General features: G+C 33.0%; 1 protein-coding gene across 1 annotated transcript in view; it reads left to right on the top strand.

The window, feature by feature from the left end:
- LOC129314030 (LRR receptor-like serine/threonine-protein kinase EFR) overlaps positions 1-12762 on the top strand; it is a 37333-nt gene extending 24571 nt beyond the window's left edge. The window contains exons 5-8 of the mRNA XM_054957410.1: positions 222-509; positions 630-1259; positions 11852-12015; positions 12685-12762. Of these exons, the coding sequence (XP_054813385.1) occupies positions 222-509; positions 630-1259; positions 11852-12015; positions 12685-12762 (1160 nt within the window). The remainder of the gene's footprint in view (positions 1-221; positions 510-629; positions 1260-11851; positions 12016-12684) is intronic.
- Positions 12763-24835: the final 12073 nt, after the last annotated feature.

Below are 24835 nucleotides of genomic sequence, written 5' to 3'. Positions count from 1 at the left end.
TTCTGGAGGCATGCCACCCTGTTTAGCAAATGTTACCTCTTTACAAGACCTCTACTTGGACTCTAATATGTTAATTTTAGAAATACCCCATTCCTTTTGGAATTTGAAGGATATATTGAGAATAAACTTATCTTCTAATAATTTAGTTGGAAATGTATCACTGATGATTGAAAACTTAAATGCCCTTTTATTGCTGGATTTGTCAAGAAATCATATTTCAGGAAATATTCCAACAACTCTGGGTGGCTTGAAGAATTTGCAAGATCTCTCCTTAGCACATAACAATTTGCAAGGAAATATTCCTGAATCATTTGGAAATATGTTGAGCTTAGTAAAATTGGATCTTTCTGAGAATAATTTGTTTGGGGAGATCCCTAAATCTCTAGAGTTACTTATTGATCTTAAGTATGTCAATCTCTCCTATAACAAACTCCAAGGAGAGATTCCAAGTGGAGGAGCTTTTAAAAATTTGAATTTTGAATCTTTTATGATGAATGAAGCTCTTTATGGCAAGTCACAACCCCAAGTTCCTCCCTGCAAAAAAGAAACAAGAAAAAGATCAAAGATAAAATTATTTTTATTGAAATTCATATTACCCATAGTTGTGATAATAATTTTGGTTGTCTAAGGCATTATCCTTTTAAGACATAAACGACAAAAAAATTCAAGGGGTCTAGTTGAAAGGGATTTATCAAATTTAAGAGTGCCAAGAAGGATTTCTTATTTTGAAATCCAAGAAGCAACTAATGGATTTGATGACAGTAACATACTTGGGAGGGGCAGTTATGGTTCTATGTTCAAAGGAAAGCTTTCCAGTGGAATGATTATTGCGGTTAAGATCTTCAATTTTGATTCCCATGAAATGTTAAGGAGCTTTGAAAAAGAATGTGACATATTGCGTAATGTGCGCCATCGCAATTTGGTGAAAGTTATAAGTTGTTGTTCCAATGTTGATTTCAAATCTTTGGTAATGGAGTTCATGCCCAATGGGAGCCTTGAAAAATGGTTATATTCTCACAACTATTTTTTAGGTTTTCTCCAAAGGATGAATATAATGATAAATGTAGCAACTGCTTTGGAATATCTTCATCATAGTTTGTTAGCACCGATTATTCATTGTGATTTGAAGCCAAGCAACATTTTATTGGATGATGACATGGTTGGCCATGTGAGTGACTTTGGAATTTCCAAACTTTTAGATAAAGGAGAATCTAAGATATACACAGAGACAATATCTACGATAGGCTATATTGCACCAGGTAATTACTCTTGACATAGTGTCTCACTTTTTTTTCCTTCTTTTACATTGTAACAATATATATCTTAGCATATTATATTTATAAAAAACTTATTACATGTATATTGCCACTCACTATTCAAGTTAGCAATAGTGTATAAAATTAATGCATGACATATTAATTAATATTTATTAAAAATACTACATGACTTCTTAAACACTTGAATGTTATTGATTTGATTCAATTACTAAACATGTAGTTTGATTGATGAATGACAATTTATCAAAGTTATCTATGCCTAAAACATGGTCCCTTAGTTCTTTTAGAGAGAGAAATGTTCTTAGATGTTTCTTTCTAATTTTTCGGTAAGATAGTCTCTTGTATTCAAATAGAAAATGAAAGAGCTATTTTATGAATTTTGAATTGTTAAACTTAGTTCAATTTGATCTTTTTATACATATATAAAATTATTAAACTAATTAATATTAGAACACTAAGATGAATGTGCAGTTTGAAATGTGTGTTTTGTATGGGGTGTGCATAAATGTATGCCTAAATATGGGAGCTAGTTGTGTGTGTCTTTGTTTCTTCCATATAAAAATTCTTTTGTATATGTTCATAAAATTTTCCTATCAATCTTTAGGGTTAATAAACATATACATTTAAAAAATTCAAAGACTACCACTAGGTAGTACAACAAAACTTATTTCTCAATTCTCTATTATCCATTTGCTCTAATTAATTAAATGAATAGTCTTATTTAGCTATTAGTTATATTTTATTAATTGAATTCAATTACATGCAGAGCACGGATCTTCTGGTATTGTTTCAACAAAAGTAGATGTATATAGCTATGGAATCATGTTATTAGAGGTGTTCACAAGAAAAAGGCCCATAGATGATATATTTGTCTCAGGATTAAGCTTGAAGAGTTGGGTAAGTGAGTCAATACCACATGCAATAATTCAAGTCATGGATCCCAATTTATTGCAAGGAGATGAACATCATATAAATAATGTATTGGCATCTACATTCTCTATCTTTGAATTGGCCTTGAATTGTTGCACTGATCTTCCAGAAGCACGCGACAATATGATTGATGTTGTAGTAGCATTGAACAAGATCAAGGCCATGTTTATACATAGGCAGCATCACCGTATTTAAATTAGCATTAACATTCTTACAATTTGTGTGGTTAATTATTCTTTATTTTTTATTATTATCTACTTTCAAAATATGTTGGACTCATCATTATTTATTATGTTTGTGTGTTTATTTTCACCCCAAGCATTAAAAAATGTACTCTGCAATATATAGGTTGTTCATGCTTAGCTAAAGAGTATATTAAGCTAGCCAGCAATGATACTTTATTAGTAAAATTTATAGATTCATTACTCGATTATATTTATAAAGCATGTAAAAGAATCTTGAGCACATTGCATACAATGCATTTGGTAGTTATAATTGTGCTCTTCACATGCAAGGGTGGTGACAAGAAATATAATGTGAGTAAAGTATCATTCCCATGAAGATTTGTTTAAAAACAATGATCAAGCAGAAGACTAAGTAAATTCAATTAAGTTGAGCAAAATCTAATTAGGTGAAGTTGATTTTGCAAATTATATTAAAATTGGAAAATAAAGAAAAGCAAATGATTCTTGAATTTCAAGCACAATTGAGACTTAGAATTATTTATCCCCCTTATATCTCATAACACCAAAATTACCTTCTCTCATAAATATTTTTAATGAAAATAAGTGCTAACTTAGAGTTTTAAAAATACTTGAACAAACTCTCTATCACACCCCCCCCCAAAAATAGGGCGTGATTGGCATGAGATAAGCATATAAAACTCGTATGTCTTTAAGCCTTAATTCTCAAAAACTTCAAATTTTACACCATGAACACATTAATAAAAGAAATATGATATTTTTTTAAAATACTTTTCATGAAAACATAAGTTGAGAATTTTGATAAAAATTTCAACAAAACCTTTCCTAAAAATAAGACTTCCTAAATTTTATGAAGTAACAAAGGACAACAACTTTTCAAACAAAGGAGCTCCACTCCTTACCAACAAATATACAATCTTATAAGAAAGACGATAATTCTACCTATAGCTTACATGAAGCATCTAGGACCAAACCATGGAATTAACACAAAGTTAAAATTCATATCAAATGAGTTTTGCCTAAAATAATATTTCCACTCCATTTTAGCATTAGAACTCCTCAATGAACACCATGAGATATATGTTCAGCTATATTATCTGAGGCCAAAAACATCTTTCTCCAGTGAATAACATCCCAAATTAAAAATTAAAGGAAATAAAAGAACAAAATATGAATGGGATAAGTATGAATTTAGCTAAAATAGTAATTTACAATAGCAAGAATGAATAACTTAAATTAAATAATTTCATTTAAATACTTAATCCAAAAACATTCTCATATGATGATAACACAAGAATCAAATTCCATTCATAAAAATCAACTTGTTTAATAGGATTGGTTTAAAAATAGTAATTTTAAAATATTCTTTAGTAGGATTTTATCATAATGAATAACAAGCGTGGACACAAAGTCCTCAAGGGTAAATAATTGATCAAGCATAGCTAGAAGCCACAAAACAAGCTTGGACACACTGTCCACTAGGGTAAGTAACCAACAAGCATGAACACACAGTTGACGAGGGTAAGCAACCAACAAGCATGGCCTAAATCCATGAAATAATCAAGTGTGGGTAGACACGACAAAACAAGCATGACAAGAGTCACAAAATAAGTGCAGGCATAAGCCCATGAAACAAGTGTGAGTACTATCCTCATGAATATCTAGCTAGCTAGGATTTAATCATGGCGCACCAAGGACTAATGGATCTACCATTAGTAATCAGCGTTCTAAAATCAATCCTTTAATTTAAACCAATCATGCATGGGTCATAAAATCAATGTTTTATCTATTCACCTTATGTCATCATAAAACAATTTTTGAATAATCTCCCATGCATAAATTATAATGATAAATCATTTCTCAAGCCATAAAGTCAACAATATCAATAAAATAGTTACTTATGGATACTCACTTGAAAAATAACTACAATTTCTTCGAAATTTTAATATAATGGACATATTTCCAAAGATAATAATCATTAATAAAATTAAAATTAGAACATTATGAATATATATATATATATATATATATAATCAAGCTTAATCAATGTTTGTCAGAAAAAGAATTTATTAACAAACTATTTAGGATGCTTTTAACTTACTTGATGCATTCTACACAACATACTCCAATTTAACTACTTTCATGATTTGGAAAGTACTTCTTAACTCCCTCTTCAATTCCCAAATAGCCATAACAATGCCATTATCATTCTTCCATAATGTTTTTAACACTTTATAAAGATTTACATAATTCAGTTGATGAAATCCGTCTACCTACTTACTTATCATTGGTTATTTTATAACTATGAATATTAATGTTCAAGCATCAACTTAACTACCTTAAATTATTTATAAAATAACTCTCAGTAATCCAATTAACACATTTACCATTAAATTTTCATGTCAATTGGAAAGAAAATAGATATCGAAAAAAAAATAAAATTATATAACATCAATTTAATTCATCACATAATGTTAATATGTACACCAAACAATGCAATCGATCAATCTTAAAAAAAAAATCTCATCATTCCCCCCTATTTTATATGCTTCATGATTGATTTTAATAGCCCAACCTTTACACTACAATATATGTTTTGTGTGTGTGTGTGTGTATGAACAAATTTCATAGCTTCCAAGAACGTTACCACTTCATGTAAGTCCAATTTGATTACTCCCTTCATCAAGCACTCTGTAGACATTCTATAAGCTAACATAAGAACACCTAACTTGATCCTTGAATCATCAACCAAATACCCTTTCTCTAATTCTATTTTCAATCTTTATTATATAAAATAATTGCCTCTTATAATAATTTAATCAATAACGATCAATTTACCATACTTAGTTGCTACCAATGACCCACATCCACCTTTTACTCATTTGATCAAACACTTTTCATGTAACACTTGTCTTGAGTGTTAACAAAAGCATACCAATATCAAATAAACTAAGTGTGGTTAAGGAGTTGTTCTTAAAACTAACATAAGAAACAAACCATTTAAATTACCAAACAATCTATACAATAGCATGACAAACATTTAAAACCTCTAAGAAAAGTTTGAAGGATTACTATATAGCACACAGAAGCAAATTGGGCAAACAGAGGCAATTAGTTGCTGTCATGATAGCATTAAATTTGCTGTCATGATAGCCCTCTTGGGCAAACTTCTAGGAGGTGCCAATTCACCATCTGACCTCTAATTAATGTGATTTCAAAGCTCACATGTCACTTTTAATGAGTACTATTAGTGTTTTAAATTTCACAAAGATCCAATAGATAGATTAAAATTTGGACACGTTACAAGTTTGGCATTTTTGCTGTCATGACAACACATTCGAACCAACTTTTGGAGTACACTATTTCATCATCTGACCTTTGATTAGAGCAATTTTAGAGTCCACACGTCACTTTCAAAGAGTAATACAAGTTTACCAAATTTTAAAAAGATCTAATGATCGGATCAAAATTCGTGCACATCCCAACCTTAGCGACCGTTGCTGTCATGACAGCACCTCCGAACCAACTTTCAGAGTATGTTGTTTCTCCATTTGATATTTGATTGCAGCCCACATGATGATTATAAAAGGTTATACTTATGACCCAAATTTTAAAAATATCCAACAGTCGGATTGAAATTTAGACACCCGATATAAAAGTACAGCTTTTTGGTAAAAACCATTTTTAAAATTGTCTAAATCTTATCCTAAGGATCATAAACTTGTGAGAAAACTTTGGAAACATTAAATAGGACTAGGATTACTTAATAGAACATTTAAATGATAGAAAATTCCTTGTATCAATATTTGACCACTCGGGTACCATTTCTCAAAATGGACCCTAAGCCCCTAAAATGCACAAATCACACAAAAGTATTGCTTTACCTTTGCCTTTATCAAAAATACATGACATGTTTCACATGTCACAATTGAAAAAGTATCAACCAAATCTATACATGTGATTGAGCCAGAAGAAGTAGAGCTTTAGGAGAATCTTAATTACTAGACTAAACCAGATCAAATAGTGGATGTCAATGAAAAGCATATGCATAACAAGACTATTCAATTGGTAAAAGTGTTTTGGCAAGGAATGGTTCCTGGTGATACGACCTAGTAGACAGAGGAGAATATGAGAAAACAGTATCCTCATTTGTTCCCATAAGGTAAGCTTGTAGTTGCATTTGAATTTTGGTGACAAAATTCCTTTAAAGGATGGGAGAATTGTAACTTCTAAATTTCAATCTAGGAAAACTAGTTGTTAATCAGGGGTAAATTAGTAATTAGTGAATTGATTATGGTTTTGGGTGTTGGACTAATATATGATGTTGGTTGATTGGTATGGTTATAGGATCGGATGATAGAATGGCAAGTCGAGATGAAACGTGTGAGCATAAGTGAGATTAACCTCATTGTGCCACGTGTCGCGACGTATTGCATTGATCTTTACTTAAAGGCTAAGCTTCAAATCGTGAAAACAGAAGAGGAAGTGAGGAAAAACATATCTGGGTAGGAGAGGGAGCTTGGCTCTACTAGGGCATCACTTATTTGGCAACCGAGAGTTTGTTTCGGCTAGCAACTTATTAAGTAAGTATCATACAGCCCTATACTACATTTCTACCCTATTTTTTCTGAATTTGATCAGTAGAGAAATTGAATCAGAGAGTTTTAAAGAATTGAAATATAAGGGAAAGATTTAAAAAGGGCTTTTAACTATGAAATTAAGGTTTTTTGACTAATCTAGAGTTAAATGGTTAAACCGTAAGGATTTAGACTCAAATTAGCCTAAAAGGGGTTAGGTTAAAAGGGAAAATTAGTGAATAAAGGAGTTCAGGATGGTGTATTGATCATTTGAATGGCCTATAGGGCCAATGACTATAGATAATGGACTTTATGAATTCAAAAGTTATTAATTGAACTGTTTTGTGTGTTAAGAGATTCGGTTTAGCCAAATCAATGCCTATATTGAGTATTGAGAATTGACTAAGGGACATTATATTGTGTAGATTGAGCATTTAAGAAGTTGCTCGTGAAAATCTACATTTTAGGAGTCTATTATGACTGGTAACCCTTGATAATAAGGGTAAAAGGTAACTGGAATAATCCTTTTACTTGTTTGTTTGTAAAATTGTTTACAGGTATTTTGTATAATTATATGCATTATGATTTATGAACTAATAGAGTAGCAATATAGTGAAAGGAATATGCATGCAGGTGAGTGAGTTATGTATGGAATGTATGAGAAGTGACATATGCATAAGTATGTGCATTGCATCTGCGAGTGTACCAGAGATAAGGGTGGAGGTTGCGGTCTTAATAGGTGATTGAGATCAACAAATTAAGGTGATCCAATTAATAAGGAGTTATTCCATTTTCCATAAAAATATAAGTTCAAATATGCTGTCAACCTGAGGATTTTTCTTGTAAAGTGTAACTCATTGAAAAAATAAATTGCAACCTACCTTTCAAATTAACTTTAAAGCCAAAGGTGTTTAGATAATCTTACTTTTAAATTCTAATCACTTGAAGGACCTTTGGTAATCTATTTCTTGAAGATGGAATTGCTTAAGGTATCTTTTTACCATATTATGTTCCATGCCTTTCCATCATAGCCACACAAATTGAATTGTCAAAACTTCTATGAATTTTCTTAGGTATTTATAATAATAAGAAGTTAAATATAATTTTCTTTTCTTTTCTTTTTACTTTAAATATTGGTTTTTATATGTTTTTATGTTTTTTTAGTCTATTTTTTATTTTATCACACAAACAAAATTAATTTTTTCCCCATTGTTTTCTTTACATAAAGTGATTTTACAACTTACAACTCTCATGTTATTATTTTGATCAAATAATCCAATTGATAAAACACATACCATTTCATTTGTTATTATCAGAGCCTTTGATTCAACAAACCAATAAATGGGCATAGCTATGATGTTGCTGAAAAAGGTGATTGGAATTAGCTAGGTTAATATAACATTATATGAATGTAATGATGAATTGTACAAGAAACTTTACCTGTATTTACAATGTTGGAGAAGATATTGGCACATTTAATTATCAACTTGTTGGAGAAGATACAAAGACCACATATTAATATTGCCCCACTTCCTCTATGCTAAAGACATATGAGTTTACTTGACTTGGAAATACAACACTCTTTGATCATGAAACATTGTTCCAAGATTTGTTAGAGAGACTAATGCATTTTAGGAACATTAATAATGTACTATTTAATATAATGCTAACTCAATTGTAGAATGTAGGGTGGTTAAGGGTGACAGAAATACCACTTATAATTTTCATAATCTATTAAAGAAAAGAGTCCTAAAGATAGATCTATATCAAATTTGTTCAATAGTTTTTTATTTGCAATGATGAGAAAAATTACAATCTTATTTGAGGTGTTAAATGAGAGGATGTTCCTCTCCTCACACAAATGTAAAATAACATTTAAAAATATTCATTTCCTTCTCGTATACTTCGTATACAAAACAGAGCACTTAGAATAGAGATTTGTCCTAGAGCTTCTTTTCTGGCATACCCTTATAAAGGACCTCTTGTTATAAAATGCAACCCTTATAAAGTTCTAGCATCTATTGAAACACCTAACTTTATAAGAACTTTTCTCATCGACTATTGTGAAACCAAGTATTAGCCCAAGCTATATTGCTTTCTCCAGTATTTGTTAGGATTGTAACTTGTGATCTTCCTTTCTTCATATATTTGTAGTCTTGTCCTCTCTTTGTTATGCTAAACCTAAATCCCTGACACTATCTTTGCAACTGCCCAAAGGAAAACCAAAATTTTGTCATAATTCATACTTATTTTTTAAGGTTTCAAGTCATTAGATTTTATTGCTCAGTCTATTTTTTTGTTCAAAAATTCATGTGATTTTTAAATTATTATAAAATAAAAAATTTAATAAATTTTCACCTCCAGCCCTAATAAGGACAAAAAGAATTATTTTTAATAAATTTTTCTAGGATATAGTAAGGATAAAAAAAAGTAAAGATGAACATAAAAAATAGTAAAGTATCTTATAAATATAACCAAAATTAGTTTTTTCTCTCTGCCCTATAAATAGGATTAAAGGAGTAAGTTGAATGAATAAAAATTGTTTATTGTTTTGTAAAGGTTCCCTTGCTTTCCTTTCCTAGTAAAGTAAATCTAATCCTCTTCGGTATACAAAATAGTTGAACCTAGTTTAATTAATTGATTGACTAATTAAATTAATAATTTAAATTTACATATTTGAATTAAATATTGTTAAGTGAAAGAGTATGCATTCTCTATTTTTACTCTTTTTTTTCTGAATATAAACTAAATATCAATTAACTAAATAAAGCATTTTTACAATAAAACAAACAAATTAACTATAATCTCCTTTATCATTCTCCAACTCAAATAAAAATATGGAGGATGATTAAGAATACTACAGAAAAATTAGCTAAAAGGCATGTATACTTAATTTTTTTCCCTGTACACATTACTCAAATAAAGAACACAGCTACTATGCACTAAATCTCTAGTTGTTAGAGAAACTCCATTTAAAACATTAAGCATTAGGTGCTCCATCTTCATAACCCCTACTATCTCTATAACTTTCCTATCCATAAATTATAATAAGTGTTTGTAGCTTCCATAAGCTCCCAATAGCTTCTATTAAGTACTTTTAAGTCCCATAACCCCCTCCATTTAGATCTATAACCACTCCATTAGCATTAATTTCTTGTCTACTTGAGACTAGTGTAAAAAGCCTTCATTCCATTGTATTCAGAATCACAAAAGAATAATACAATTTTTTATTAAAATGAGAGTGTTCTCTCTTTTCCTCCTTGGCTCTTAAGCCAGTTTGGTATCAAAGCAAGGTTTTAGAGCTAGGGAATTGGGGGAAAATCTTTTTGGAATTGAGTTTGAGACGATGTCGGTGAAATAGGTCACTGCCGCTCTCAGAAGTCCCGTTTCCAGTCCTTTTTTCCATTATTTGACCTCACTATCATGCTTAAGAGGTCTAAAAAAGTGGAATAGGAGTCGTCCCACCTCTTGAAACCTCCACACACACTATCACGTGCCATCACTACTGACTCACTCGTGACACGCCTATTAAAGGTTGAAGACGTTGACATCATCAACCATGTCAACTTCTCTGACTAGTGAACAATAGGTCAGCCTATTCAAAGATCACCATGTGTCACTACTGCCGTGTCATCCTACCCAGTCAACTCCATTTTCCTAAATTATAGTTTGACCCTAAACCTTTCAATGCTACCATTTTGACCCCTAACCTTTTTGAAATTCCATTTTGACCACACATTTTCCTAGAAATTATACTTTGACCTTGTAGTTTTACATAAATTCCATTTTGACTCATATTTTTCCAAAATTACAATTTGACCCCTTACTTTTACATAACTTTCATTTTGACCCTTGTATTTTCCAAAATTACATATCTACCCTAAAATTACTAAAATTTCCCTTTTCATCCCTACACTCTTATAAATTACATTTTCACCCTTATATTTTCTTTCCTAAAGTCCTAACCTTACAACAAAAATCCCAAGATGCCTCCAAGACATAGGAATGTGCATGAGGTTGAGTTGGAAGTGATGAGACGTAGAATACGGGAGCTAGAATCTACTATAGAAATGCACTGAGCTTTATTAGAAACTAATAGAAAAAACCCAAAAGGAGATTCGAGAAGCAACAATTCTTCATCCACTGACAACTGCTACCATCCTTGATAATAATAATTCTGTCCTAATGACATCAAGGTAGACATTCTTGAATTCAAGGGAAGAGTTCAGCTAGATAAGTTCATAAACTGGCTTTAAACTATTGAACATGTATTTGAATACAGGGAGATTCTAGATGCACAGAAAGTCAAGATTGTTTCCCTCAAACTCAAGAAACATACCTCCATTTGGTGGGAAAATCTCAAACGAAAGTAAGAATGTGAAGGGAAGCGTAAAATTGAGACCAAAGAAACAATGAGATGCCAACTCATCAAGAAATTTCTACTAGACCATTTCCACTAGGATAACTTTCTCTAGCTGTAAAATATTTGATAGAGGTCCTAGCCTATGGAAGAGTATACTAGAGAGTTTAAGAAACTCATGATGAAATGTGACATCTAGGAGAAGGATAAGCATATAATAGCCTGATACTTTACAGACCTAAACACTAGCATTAGTCGTTTAATCTAACATTAGCAGTATTGGACCTTAGATGACATCATCTATCTAGCCATTCTTATTCAGAAGCAGACACCCAAGAGATCATTTTTCTAGCCCTCTTCCTCTTAAGGTTATTCAGATGCCCACAAGGCAGAGTTTCAACAGTCCAACTGCTCAAACAAGCTGCAATCTAGCTATGTGCAAGGCACCACCAAATGTCACCAAGGAATCTGGCTTTAAAGCACTTAAATGCTTTAAATACTAAGGATTTGGTCACATTATTGTGGATTGTGCTACTCGAAGCATTGTCACCATTAGGGAAGGGCAAGTGTATGAAGCACTAGAAGAAGATGAGGATGAGACTGAGTCTTATGGAACTGATCCAGTATATGATGAAATGGTTATACTTACAGATCAGGGTAAAGCATTGGTGATTAGACAAAGTCTACATACAACTATAGTTAAGGAAGAACCTTGGCTACAACGCAACATTTTTCATACTCGTTGCACAACCTAAAGAAAAGTTTTAATATCATCATTAATAATAGAAGCTATAAAAATGTAGTATTTGACTACATAGTGTAGAAATTAAAGTTGCTAACACATGACCATCTGCATCCTTACAAGCTTCATTGGCTTTATAAGGGAAATGAGGTAAAAGTTTATAAACAATGCTTTATTACTTATTATATTAGGAACAGGTATTGTGATGAAGTTTTGTGTTATGTTATTCCCATAGATGCATGCCACCTTCGTTTAGGGAGATGTTGGCAATATGATCAACATGCTATGCATAATGGGCATGTAAACACCTGTTCTTTCATGAAAGATGGTGTCAAGTTCCCATTAGCACCTCTACTACCAAGTGAGATTATCTAATCTTTAAGGAAATTTAAGCCATTAGAGTTCAAGGTAACGAAGTCTAAAGCCCAAATGATGAGTTTCATTCTAGTGCTTAAGGTGAACAATGAGTCTGCCAATCCACCAAGAGTTATACCTTTATTATCTGAATTTCTAGATGTGATATTTGATGAGATACCACCAGGGTTACCACCCATGTGAGACATATAAAATGCTATTGACTTTGTTCCAAGAGCAGTTATTTCCAACAAGCCTGCTTACAGGACGAATCCCTAGGAAAATGCTGAAGTCCAGTAAGAAGTTTAAGAGCTATTGAAGAAAGGGTTAGTTTGAGAAAGTGTCAGCCCTTATGCTGTACCTATTCTTCTAATACCTAAGAAGGATAGGAGTTGAAAAATGTGCATTGATTGCCAAACTGTTAACAAGATCCCTATCAAGTATTGGTTCCTGATGTTGGATAGGTTGGTATCCAAGAAGTGGTTAAATTAGGTGACACTAAAATTTTTTTGGAAAGTTTAAAGAGTGAGAAAGACATAAGCAAGAAGAGAAGAGATAATACATAAGAGGTTTATCCTGGTTTAGCCTAAAACTTGGCCTATATCTAGTCTTCAAGATCACACTTGAGATTCATAACTAAACTCACAAGCTTCAATAGGTGCTTGCCACCACAGTACAAATCTCAAGACTTAACTTCTCTTAGTTTAACAATAAACCTTGCTACAACCAACAAGTTGTTACAAATTACTTGAAAAATACTTTTTCAAGATTTCAGTTAAAGAATAAAAATTTCACAAAAAAACTCTCTTGAAGAGTAGATAAATTATAAATGAAAGCTTAAAAACTTGTGAGAGCTTTTTCACAAACTTTATCGAGAATGATAAATGAATCCTAAACTTTAATGCACAATTGAAAGCTTTTTAGAATGCTCAAAAGATTAATAGGTCACTCAAATATCAGAATTCTTATTCTAAACTTGAATTGTATCACATATATAGTTTTAGCAGTTGACTGACCATTGTAGCAATGTTTCTAGCCATTGGTGACATGTCGTGCATGCAACCAAATGCTTCACGAGTGAAATGGAGCTATCCAAGTTCCATACATGCATATGTGACAATTCAAGCATGAACATTGTAACATCCCAAATTTCTAATCTTGCGTTAATGACTAATTAGGAATGAATTAGTGATTTAATTTGGGATTAGGGTTCTGAGTAGTCAAGCATTATATTGACTCATTAGGATGTCATATGAATAGATATGAGTAGAAGAGTGGAGTCTCGAAGCAGAGAGTGTGAGCATAATGAAGATTTCCCTTACTATGCCATGTGCCGCAGTGAGGGATAGGTGCATCGTGGTGTATGGATCAAAAATTAAATTTATAGGGATGTGTCTAACTTATGAAACAAAAGGGAGAAATAAGGGAAGAGAGATCTGGCGTGAAGAAGAACGAAGGGTGTACTAGGGCAAGCTAAATCAGGAGAAAGGACAGTGTTTTCAACCTATTACTTATCAAGCAAGTCACGTACTGCCTTAACCTTCGAATGTACCCTATTTTCTCTTAGTTCTAACTAGTAAGAAATTGAATTCAGGAGTTTTAAGGAGTTAATTTCTAACCCTATAGTAATAAAAAGGTTCTTTGGAACTAACTAGTTCTTTGTGATTGGTTTAAGTCAAAACAATAAAGTTTTGAAGCTGTAGGCAAGAATTGCCTGAATCTAGAGAGAGTAGTGAGAGAAAATGGCTAGAAATGTTAAAGCTTGAAATGAGGGATAATCAGTGGTAATGTGTGTAATCGAGTATGAAATGTGTATTTGATAACGATTAAGTATTTAAATGCAATAATTGGCACTTTTGATCAATAGAGGAATTGACTCTGAATGCCAATTCTGTGTAAATTCTAGTGTGTGACCCACGAATTATGAGAAAGGAGCTTGAATAGGGTTGAAATTACATGGGTAACCCTTTCTATCGAATAGAAGGGTTAAGGTAACCATATAGTTTATTATGTTTATTAACTATTATAACCGTGTAGAAGTGAATATCAAATGATAACTTGTGAATTTATGCATTTTATGCATGATTGTTATTGAAATGGTTTTTAGCATGAAATTTGTATTGTGAAATGAATTTGAAAAATTATTAATTTTAATGGATATATACAAATATATGTTGTGGAAATGTGTGTAAGTAGTGGAAATTATGAAAGTGCATGATTATAGAGGGTGGGAGTTCACCCAGGATATATGGGAATGTGTGTGTGTGTGTGGAGATAGGTGAGTGAAAAATTCATATGGTCGGGCTGGCACTATGGGACATCCGGTGTAGCATTATATAGGCTATTGCCATGGGTAATCCAATGCAGCATATTATAGGACTGTTATCATGGGACATCTGGGAAGTTTGGCAACTCCCTAGTGCCTGTTAGAGTGCGGTTAGGAGTCAATGACACCTGTATTACAAGAGTGTGAAGAGGGAAACTATAGTCCGTAGGTGGGTTAGATTACCTTTAGTTGGGTGTTTCTACCACTGAAAGTGAGCTCGAGTCAACAAGTAGTTGATCTAGGAGAGCTTATGGTTTTGTGTCAGGGAGCTTTGGAGGATCGATCGATAGTTGATCATGCTAAGGTGTAAAAGTATTTGAAATGTAATTTACATGCAAAAGTGATAATTTAGTTATGATATACTGTATATATATGCTATAAGATGATTTCATTTACTTTGGCATGGTTATTTATGGTAATAGATATTTAATGAACTATATTTGGTTACTGAGATTTTTATCTCATCCATGGTTATTTATATTTTTCATGTTCTGGTGCTAGTGGTTTGAAGGGGAAAGACATTGGCTAAGTTGAGATCACTCACTAAGCTTTTGTAAGAATTTGGTGTAATGAAATTGTTGTAGATTTATATAAGTTGCCATAGGATTCAAATATGTGCATATTATGGTATTTTGTGATTTTGAGTTCCCTAGCCCTTGTATTTGTGTGAATGATGAAATGACTGGATGGACTAGTGGATGAATGTAATTGTGTGTATATATAAGATGTGTGGAGAATATATTTGATGATTTGGCCATGCATGAGATAAAGAAATGAAAATGTGATTTTGGCCCAAAGTGAAAAATGGCCAATTTACAGGCCAAATATATGTATGTGTGATATATTATGCATGTGTGTAGTCAATCAAGTATGTATTGTCTATTTGAACATGGTCAAGGCCCATAAAGTGGCTAATGATAATTGGTTTTCAATTGTGATACTTAAGTGACAAAATTTTATTAAAAAATGGTCAAAGTGCACTTTATTGTCTAATTTTTGATAAAAATATTAGATTGAAATGAAAATGTCATTAGTTAGATTTTGAAACAAGCTTCATGTGGGTACTTGAACTATTTTAATCAGACATCATATATGAAAATGGTGCACATATGAATTTCATATCAAAAACTACCATTTGACAACAAATTCAGGTGTATGCACTACAGTACATGTACCCACATGCCATGGCGCACGGCATAGAGCGAACAACTATAGCCTCTATGCCACATGCCGTGGCACATGTGGCACGAGCCATGGCTACGGTGCAAAATTGCACTTTATTTTCTTGTTTGTACGTGTTTTTTTGGTATTCAATACTTGAATACTAGTAGCTTTCGCTGTGTATGTATTGGTGTGTTAAGGTTTTATAACTTGAATAGGTTATGAAATGATAGTTTTAAAAATCTTTTATTAGGATCTCAATGTTTTCAATATTTTCAACTTAAATGTTTTTGAAGTGATTAGAGATTTTGAAGTAGAGCGTATGGTAATGTCAATGAGGGCATTACATAAAAGTTAGTATCAGTTTCTTGAGTTTCGAGATCTAGTTGTGTGCTTCTTTGTGCATTCATCTAAAGCTTGGCAACTTATATAATGTTCATTACACCTATTCTTTCCCTTTTCCTTACCTTTCTTTTACTTTCATCCTTAGGAGGGGAGAAAATGAGAAGAAGAAGTACACGAGCTACATGTAGCACTCAAGTATCATGGCGTCTGGTTGAGGATGAACCTGTGCTTGAGGTTCAACTAGATGTGCCTCAACAAGCTAATAGAAGAGATGGCTTGTTAGAAGATTTGAGAGATATAATGATCGATATCCAGCAAATCGTAAGAGACCATGATGTTTTGCTAAGGGAAAGAGACCAAGCAGAGGAAAGAGAAGATCAAGAAAGGCTAGTACTAGAAGAAGCTCATAACAGACCTAAACCACCTTAAGCTTCAAGTAATAGATAGATTATGGAAGTAACTACAGATCCATCTATTGATTGAGCCTAGAAGACATATGTGAGATTCAATCCACCTACATTTGATGGTAGTATGAGAGAAGGAGAAGCCGAGCAGTGGATTGAATGCCTCGAGACAATATTCGAGGTGGTGACCTGCACTTCAGAGCAGAGAGTAACCTTAGCCACAATCCAGCTAGTCAAAGCAACAAAGAGATGGTGAGATTCAGTGAGATTGACTGGTGGTGTGAGGTACTCTTAGGAAGAATTCAAGAGGGTGTTCTTTAACTATTATTTCCCCACATCTTTTCATACTAAGAAGAGGAAGAGTTCTATGCATTTAGATAAGGGGACTTAGATGAAGAGGAATTCATAAAGAGATGCAATGACTTATCAGTCTATTTTACCTATCTACAACATTACCATGACACCAAGTAGAAGGCAGAATGATTTTTAGAGAAGATGCGTCCAGAGTACAAGCAGCAAATTGCTTTGTTCGACATCACCACTTAAAAGGACATATGTCATAAGTTGAGAATAGCTATGAAGAGAGGTAGGAAAGTAGAGGTTGAGAAGAAGAGGGACAGTATAGGAAGATTTATACCTTCCCTAGGTCCATCGGGCGGTGTATCGAAGAAGCTCGTGTATAACTCAAGCAGTTCTAGAGCTTATAGAAAGAGGAGTTTTGGTAGAGGTTCTTAGACTTGATTAGTTTAGAGGGGGTCTATGTAGAGGAGTACTGGGGTTAGTATTAGGCCTCCACAACCCTCAAGGCAAGCCTCAAACACACCAGCTCCTACTTTTAGCACTGAAAGGTCACCCCAGTGCAGTATCTGTGGTATATTTCACGTGAGAAAATGTTAGTCTTGTTTCAAGTGTGAGAAGCCAGGCCATATTACCAAGTATTGCTCTAAAGGTAGAGTTAAGATGGCAAAGGAATGAGCTACAGTTCCAAGACAAGTATTTGCTGTGATGCAAGAAGAGGCTAAAGCATCTCCAAACCTGATCAAAGGTATTGTTTTTGTTTATGGTAATAGAATTGAAGCTTTATTTGATTTGGGAGCTATACATTCTTTTGTCTCAAAAGAATATGTAGATAGATTGAAGTTAGAATTGGAAGAGCTACCTGTGATAATTGAAGTGACGATGCCTTCTAGGTCTTCAAGTGTCACTAGCAAAGCATGTCAGAAAGTTGAGATTATATTTAAGGATCGAGCATTTGTGATTGATCTGATTTGCATTCCCATACGAAGGATTGATGTGATAGTTGGCATGGATTGGCTAGTAGCTAATAATGCTATGCTAAACTGTGCCAAGAAACTAGTATCTTTGCTAGTGTTGTCAGCAGGAGCTAGTTCTAATGAGCAGTCTAGATTTTTATTAGTTATGCAAGCTGAGAAGCTAATCAAGCAAGGGTGTGATGCTTACATGGTGATTTTCACAACTAGTAGTGTTTATGATTGGGGTTTTAAGAAGATTGGAATGATAAGTGAATTTCCCAAGGTATTTTATGAGAAGATGTTTGAATTACCTCTGGAAAGAGAAGTTGAATTCTCAATAGATTTGATTCCTGATATAAAACCAATTTCTAAAGCTCCTTATCGGATGTCACCTTTAGAGTTGAATGAGTTAAAGAAGCATATTGAAGATTTGCTTAACAAGGGTTTCATCAGACCAAGCATATCACCTTAGGGTCTCCGGTGTTGTTTGTGAGAAAGAAGGATGATAGTTTGCAACTGTGCATCGATTACCGATAGTTGAACAAGTGACAGTAAAGAATAAGTACCCTTTAACCAGGATCGATGATCAGTTAGATCAGTTAGCTGGAGCCTTAGTCTTTTTCTAAGATTGACTTGAGGTTAAGGTATTATCAGTTGAAGGTTTTTGAGTAGGATGTACCTAAGATAGCCTTTTGTATGAGTTATGGGCATTATGAGTTCCTTGTCATGTCATTTGGTTTGACCAATGCACCTGTGATTTTTGTGGATTACATGAACTGTATCTTTAGACCATATTTAGACCAGTTTGTTTTTTTTATTGATGATATTTTAGTTTATTCGGAAGATGAGGAATAACATGCCAAGCATCTTCAGATTGTCCTTCAGATTCTTAAGGAGAATAAGCTCTATGCCAAGCTCAGTAAATGCAAGTTTTGGCTAAGGGAAGTTAGATTTTTAGGTCATGTGGTATCAACAAATAGGATTTCTGTTGACACTTATAAAGTTGATGCTGTGTTAAAATGGGAACGGTCTAGTTTAGTCATGGAGATTTAAAGTTTTTTAAGATTAGCTGGATATTACCGAAGGTTTCTCTCAGATTGCTTCTCCATTAATGAAGCTGACCTAAAAAGATTAGCCTTTTGTTTATGATGATAAGTGTGAGACTACATTTCAAAAGTTGAAAGAGAAGTTGACTACTACACTTATGTTAATAATTCCAAATCTAATATTACCATATGAAGTGTACTAGATGCTTCTTTAAGAGGTTTAGGTTGTGTACTAATGCAATAGGTAGTGGCATATGCATCAAGATAACTCAAGCCACGTGAAGAGAATTACTCAGCTCATGACCTAGAACTTGCAGTAGTGGTTTTTACACTGAAGATTTGGCGTCATTACCTATATGGGTCAATATTTAGCGTGTTTAGTGACCACAAGAATTTGAAGTATCTGATGGATCAGAAGGAGTTGAACATGAGATAGAGAAGATGGATGGAATTGCTTAAAGACTATAACTTTGAGTTGAAATACCATCCGGGAAAAGCTAATGTGGTAGCTGATGTGTTGAGGAGGAAGATGCTACATATAGCTAGTTTGATGGTCCGAGAGCATAATTTGATGGAGTCTTTCGTCGATTCTCAACAAGAGGCACCATTGAAAGCTTTAGTTGGTGCTTATATTACTGTGATTAGTAGTGATTTTTGGAAGGAGTTGAGAATGGCACAGTTGGAAGATGAGTATCTTCTAAGGATTCAAGAAGAGGTTGAGTCAAATCTGACTAAGGATTTCAGCTTGAATGATGATGGATTCATGGTATACCGGGACAGAATTTGTGTGCCCAGTGATGAATATTTGAGAAGGGTGATTCCAAATGAAGCACACTGTAGTAAATACACTATCCACCTGGGAGCTATAAAGATGTATCAAGACGAAGATTTCAAAAAAGAGAAGGAGAGCAGAGGCACAGACATAGTAGTGAGAGCAACGGAGAGACCGGGAATGAGAGAGCTGGGAACAAGGACAAAGATTTTGAAATGAAAAAAGAAGAGAGATCTAAAAGGGAAGAGCAAATGGAGGAAGACGAAGTCCATCATGCCGTGGCAGTGAAGGATAGGAACAGAAAGCAGAAGCAGAGCATAGATTAAGGAGGGCTGTGAGCATGCATTTAAGGCCAAACCTGTGCAAGAGGGTGCGTGGGACGTGTTGTGTGAGGTGTAAAGGTGATCTAGTTTGAGATAAGAGGGGATAGAAATAAAGAGATAAATGTATAAGGAAAAGAGAGAGGACTGAGAGCTTGGAGGAAGAGCTTATAAAAAATATCATCCCTATTAAAGGGTGTAGGTAAAGGCTATGGCTTGAATAATATTATTCTCCTTTTCTCTTTTCTTTCCAAGATTTTATGGTAGGTATAAGTTTGCATGAGTCCTTGACTAGCTATTGATAAAATATCCTGTGTAATCTTGCATCTCTTAATGGTTTAAGGGTATAGTTTTATTTAAGTTTTGAGATCCTTGACATTTGGGAATTAATCACTAAGTTTTCCTACTAATTTTGAAAATTTGACAAGTTCTTCATCTTGTGATGTTTGTGTTTGCAAAATGAACTTGTGATGGTTTGTATTATAAGATATCTAACGTGTCTAATTTAGGTACATTTAGTTTTGCATGGTTGATTCTCAACTTGCCTTTCAATCTTTTTAATTACTATATTGTAGAAAAATGCAATGTGTAGTAGCATGGTTTGATCCTTATATTAATCTTTGTTCATTTATGGTAGTTTACTCATGCGTATCAGTAACCATGGCTAATAACATACACATACCTCATAGTGCTTTCTATTTCCATATGTTGTCATGATTTCCTTATAAGAGGCTAAAGTATAAAAAGAAAAAGATATATATATATATATATGGTTTATTTATAGTATGAAATTTCAAGAGTCTCTGCAAGTATTTAAATTTTAAATGATCTCATACCATGTACATTAATTAGATTTTGTAGGTATGAGGATCAATCTTGTGTGTATTTATATGGGTTCTAAAAGCCCATTATTAAAATTAATTCTCTTTTTATAATAAATATTTAAGTCTCATGTGAGATTTAAAGAATCTTCGTAGAGACCTAAATTAATCACATCATTGTGTGGGATAATATATCCTCGTAGATATCGTGATTCTCAATTTATATGATAAATAAATAAACAAATTTTTGTAAATAAAATAATAAACATTTTTTATAATATTAATTAATTAAATTTATAAATTTAAATTATAATTATGTTGTCTAATTACATCTTTTGGTCACATGAGGTTTTTGAAACTCCGTATACCTCTAAGATAATCGTACTACTATGTGAGTTAATAAGGCTTCGCAGATCTAACGATTAAGATTTCTTTAGTTAAAAATATACGTTATATAATTACGCATTAAAAATATATTTAAAGTAAATATTATTTAAACCTTTTATTGTGTGAGACTTTGAATCTCTGCAGATATTTAAGATAATCTCGTATCGTGTAAATCAATAAGGTTTTGTAGATATGAGAGTAAAACTTATATGTTTAATATGGATTTCAAAGGCCCATCATTAAAATTAACTCTCTTTTATAATCCAAATTAATAATTTATTTAAGTCCCATGTGAGATTTCAAGAATTTTCATAGAGACTTAAATTAATCACATCATCGTGTAGGATAATAAGTCCTCGCAGATATAATGATTCTCAATTTCTATAATAAATAAATAATTTTGTAAATAATGATATAATACACAATATAAAAAAATTAATTAATCAAATTAATGTATTCATATTTACTGATTATATCTTTTAGTCATGTGAGATTTTTGAATCTCCATAAACTTTTAAAATAATCATATTATCGTATAAGTCAATAAGACTCTATAGATATAATGATAAGTTTTTTAAAATATATATAATTATATATTAATTAATTAAATTAAAAATGTATTTAAATAAATTTAATTCTTTTATGTGTGAGCTTTTAAAACCTCCACAGATATTTAGGATAATCATATTACCGTATAAGTTAATAAGGCTTTGCAGGTATGACGATTAAGATTCTTGAAAAACATATATATACATGCTTAAACAAATTATTACTAACACTCAAAAATATAAATAAATTAAGTTGTTAAACTCTTTTATCATGTGAGATTTTGAAATCTCCACATATATTTAGAATGATTGTATTATCGTATAAGCCAATACGACTCTGCAAGTATAGCAGTTAAATTCTCAATCATAAAATATAAAAAAATAATAATCTTAAACTCTTCTCTTTCTTTATTTCAAAAATTCAAAATTGAGAAAATAATTAAAATTAAATTACTTTTTACAATATAAAATGCACATATCAAATTTCAGAAAATTGTTTTATTTGCAAAATGGTGAATATTTCTAATTAATTTCTCTTCAAAAAAATATTTTCACCAATAAACTTTTAATCCAAACTATGTGGACTTTGATCCCCATCATAGGGTACATAGGCCTCAGAGTCTAATTCTGAGTCAAGTCCTCCCTTGTAAATAAATAAATATTTCTCACTTAACTATTATCATTTTTATATCAAACGCATGAATAAGAAAGGGATAATTAAAATAATTTTAAAACCATATTAATTTAGCATAACGAACTTTAGGTAACCGTTCTCACAAACACGTGTTGTGGGGTGCTTAACACCTTCCCCATACTCAATCGACTCCCGAACCTATTTTTCTATTTTTGCAGACCATCCTTATTCTCCTTTAATTGGTTTCCCAAAATTTTTCTCAAAATTTTGGTGGCAACTCCCCATTCCAGCCGGTTCCCCCCAGAAGGCCGAACCTCCACTCTTGCGCTATCCACATCTTATTTTTGGGTGCGATAGTGCTAGGCAGGAATGAAAAGAGAGGTGACTGAGTTTGTGGCACAGTGCTTGACTTATCAGAAGGTGAAAATTGAGCATCAGAGGCCGGCTGGGACGTTACAGCCATTAGAAATACCTAAGTAGAAATGGGATAGCATTCTATGGAATTCATCTTCGGGTTACCAAGAACTCAATCAAGGCATGATGCTATTTGGGTAATAGTTGACTGATTGATGAAGTCAGCTTACTTTCTAGTTATCAAGATCAATGATTCTTTAGAGAAGTTGGCTGAGATATATATTCGTGAGGTTGTACGTTTACATGGAGTGCCTAAGGATATAGTCTCTGATCAAGATCCGAGATTCACATCCAGGTTCTAGGGAGCATTTCAAAGAGCCATAGGTACTACTTTGAAGTTTAGTACTGCTTACCACCCTCAAACTAATAGGCAAACTGAGCGAACTATTCAAACTCTAGAAGATATGTTGCAATCCTATGTGCTAGAGTTATGTGGTAGTTGGGATAGCTACTTACTATTAGCTGAATTTACATATAACAACAGCTATCATTCCGGCATTTAAATGGCCTCATATGAAGCTTTATATGAAAGGAAATGTAGATCGCCTTTATGTTGGACCGAACTGAGTGAAAGAAGTATAGTGGGACCAGATGTCATGGACCAGACTACTCAGAAGATTGAGTTGATATGGCAGAAGTTATTGACAGCTCAAAGCAGGTAGAAGAGCTATGCTGATCGAAGAAAGAGACCATTAGAGTTTTTGGTAGGCGATCATGTATTTTTGAAAGTTATGCCAGTAATGGGAATTGGGAGGTCAATTAAAGCTAAGAAATTGACTCTAGATTCATGGGTCCATTTGAAGTTTTAGAAAGAATCAGGCTGGTTCCCTATCAGATTGCTTTACCTCCACAGTTATTAGGGATTCATAATGAATTCCATGTGTCTCAACTCAAAAAGTACCAACCAGATCCTTCCTATATAATTGAGCCTGAAGAAGTGGAATTGCAAGAGAATATGACCTACCGATCAGAACCGGAGTGAATAGTAGATGTAAAAGATAAGCAACTAAGGAACAAGACTATTTGACTGGTGAAAATGCTTTGGAAGGGTATGACTCCTGGTGACGCAACCTAGGTCACCAGGAGTCATAAGCTAAGATAAGACATCTATACCCTCAGTTATTCCCTTAGGTATGTGTGAGTTAGTAGTTATTTCAATTTTGGGGACAAATTTCTTAAAAAGGAGAGGAGAACTATAACATCTTGAATTTCTAATCTTGCGTTAATGACTGATTACAAATGAATTAGTGATTTAATCTAGGATTAGGTTCTGAGTAGTGAAGCATTATATTGACTCATTGGGATGTTATATGAACAGATATGAGTAGAATAGTGAAGTCTCAAAGCAGAGCATGTGAGCATAGTGAGGATTTCCCTTACTGTACCACGCACAGCGGCAGGGGATAGGTGAGCTGCAGCACATGGAGCAGAAATTAGATTTATAGGGAGAAACGTGGGAGGAGAGATCTAGCATGGAGAATAGCAAAGGGTGTGCTAGGGAAAGCTAAATCAAGAGTAAGGACGTTGTTTCCAACCTGTTACTTATCGAGTAAGTCACATACTGCCTTAACCTCTGAATCTACCATATTTTCTCTTAGTTCTAACTAGTGAGAAATTGAATTTAGGAGTTTTTAAGGAGTTGATTTCTTACCTTATAGTAATAAAAATATTCTTTAGAACTAAACTGGTGCTTTGTGACTGGTTTAAGTCGAAACGATAAAGTTTTGAAGCTGAAGGCAAGAATTGCCCTAATCTAGAGAGAGAGTAGTGAGAGAAAATGGCTAGAAATGTTAAAGCTTGAAATGAGGGGTAATCAGTGGTAATGTGCATAATCGAGTATGAAATGTGGATTTGATAGCAATTAAGTATTTAAATGCGATAATTAGCATTTTTGATCAATAGAGGAATTGACTCTGAATGCCAATTTTATATAGATTCTAGTGTGTGACCTATGAATTACA

This window comes from Prosopis cineraria, unplaced genomic scaffold (genome assembly GCF_029017545.1).
Source record: "Prosopis cineraria cultivar Desert tree isolate PC_DT_omini unplaced genomic scaffold, ASM2901754v1 PC6, whole genome shotgun sequence".
In the NCBI taxonomy this organism is placed as follows: domain Eukaryota; kingdom Viridiplantae; phylum Streptophyta; class Magnoliopsida; order Fabales; family Fabaceae; genus Prosopis; species Prosopis cineraria.
The sequence above is the reverse complement of the archived record's forward strand: the minus strand, read 5'-3'. Positions and strand labels throughout refer to the sequence as shown.